Here is a 1,946-nt window from a genome sequence, read left to right as displayed (position 1 = left end):
ACCTGACCGCAGGTCCTGTCTGCCCTCTACTGCAAGTGGCTAGCTGCCTCAGCACTGCTAGTACTGCTCGCATTCACTGCTACCCGGTGACACTGGTTTACCCCCAGCACCAGACATCCAGTTCAGCCTCCTGCACTGCCGCCGGTAAGTTCCCGTCTGGCCCTGACACAATCACTAAGATTGAGAAGGGGTTATCCTTTATCCTCTTTAAAAGAAGGTCTTTACAAAAGCACTTTTTAAGTTGATCACCAGAAGATCTGGTCTGTTTTACTTTTCTGGCTTATATCTATAGAATATTATTGTTACGGACCTGCAACACAGGACTAGGGTAGAAGAGGAAAACTGACCCTGCATTACGACTAGGCTGATACCGTAAGATGGAGTGGGTGACCCATTCCTTGTGAATAGACCCACCGATGATCCTAGGTTTAGATAGGAGGAGGGGGGGTCTCTGATAGATCTAAGGACTGGGCACAAAAAACGGGTCACCTTCTAACAGAAAACACAGAGAAGCCTGCAGAAACCAATGGAATACAGAAACAAAGACTAGCAGATCCAGAGGTCCCAGCACGGCACAAATTACACACAGAAAGCAAAGCAAAGCACCAAGCCAGAACTCAAGCGGATTAACACTGTTGTCCAACAAGGACTGGGAGGCAGGTGCTGGGTACTAAAGACTGATACCATCACCAGACCCAAGACAAACCCAGCACCAGAGGAAAAAGACCATCAGCCAGAACACTACAAGAAAATGATAGTCACAAACTAAGCAGATTCTAACAATTATGAATGTTTTTCCATATCACTCTCTTATAAATAGTTTCCTGTATGGCTTTTTTAATATCTTTATTTCTCAGGCTGTACAAAAAAGGGTTGGCAAAGGGAGTAAACACAGTATATAGCAATGACAGGATCTTACTCGTGGTAGCTGTTCGGCCTTTTATTGGAACAACATAAACACTAAGCATAGTCCAGTAGAATATGGAGACCACAGTTAGATGGGAACTACAGGTGGAGAAGGCTTTCTGTCTACCCGTACTGGAAGGGATCCTTAGGACTGTCAGAACAATATAAGTATAAGACATGATAATAATTGTAGATGGAATTATCAGAGTTGGAATACTAAGTAAATAAATCTCTAACTCAATGATGAAAGTATCAGAACAGGCGAGTTCTAGTAAGGGAACAAGGTCACAGAATAAATGGTCAATGATGTTTGAGTTGCAAAAAATTAGTTTTGCTGCTGATATGGACTCAATCAAATTTAAAGAAAATGCAGAGATCCAACAGAAGATGGACATTATCACACAGTGTCTACCTGTCATAATAGCAGTATAATGAAGAGGATTACAGATGGCCACATATCGGTCATAAGACATCACTGTGAGCAGAAGACATTCAGCCGCTTCTGATCCACAGAAGAAATAAAACTGTGTGATGCAGCCAATAAAAGTAATTGTCCCCTCATTAGTTAGTAAGATTTGGAACAGGAAAGGGACAATATTTGTAGTCAACAAGATGTCACTGATGGACAGTTGTGAGATGAAGAAGTACATTGGAGTGTGGAGGTTCCTGCTGGTGGACACCAGGGTGATGATCAGGAGATTCCCACATAATATCAAGCAATAAGTCACAAGGAATAAACAGGACAGGAGCATTCTAAAACCTTGACTGACTTGAAATCCTAAGAGAAGGAACTCTTTTACTACTGTCGTGTTTTTCTCATGCTTGTAAACCAAAGTAGTATTCATAGCCTGTGCTAAAAAAGAACACAAAGAAGTTACTTGATTCATTAAAGAATTTGAGTGGCCTCAATATGATGTCTAGAAAATGTACAACACATACAGTAATTTTTTTGTGCTATGCTGCAACATTACATAATAAATTGCTGAACAGCTATGTAGCACTGAAGAACTGATCAGCAGGGGATGGAAGAAAACTTTCAA

At 41.3% G+C, this 1,946-nt stretch overlaps 1 protein-coding gene across 1 annotated transcript; it reads right to left on the bottom strand.

Annotated features, from left to right (window-relative positions):
• Nucleotides 1-776: 776 nt before the first annotated feature.
• LOC141050092 (olfactory receptor 1E16-like) lies at nt 777-1,658 on the bottom strand. Its single transcript, XM_073546922.1, has one exon. The coding sequence runs from the start codon at nt 1,656-1,658 to the stop codon at nt 777-779; it is 882 nt and encodes a 293-aa protein (XP_073403023.1).
• Between the last annotated feature and the right edge of the window lie 288 nt (nt 1,659-1,946).

Source organism: Dendrobates tinctorius, unplaced genomic scaffold (assembly GCF_039654945.1).
Source record: "Dendrobates tinctorius isolate UK_male_01 unplaced genomic scaffold, ASM3965494v1 ptg000151l, whole genome shotgun sequence".
Classification (NCBI taxonomy): domain Eukaryota; kingdom Metazoa; phylum Chordata; class Amphibia; order Anura; family Dendrobatidae; genus Dendrobates; species Dendrobates tinctorius.
The sequence above is the reverse complement of the archived record's forward strand: the minus strand, read 5'-3'. Positions and strand labels throughout refer to the sequence as shown.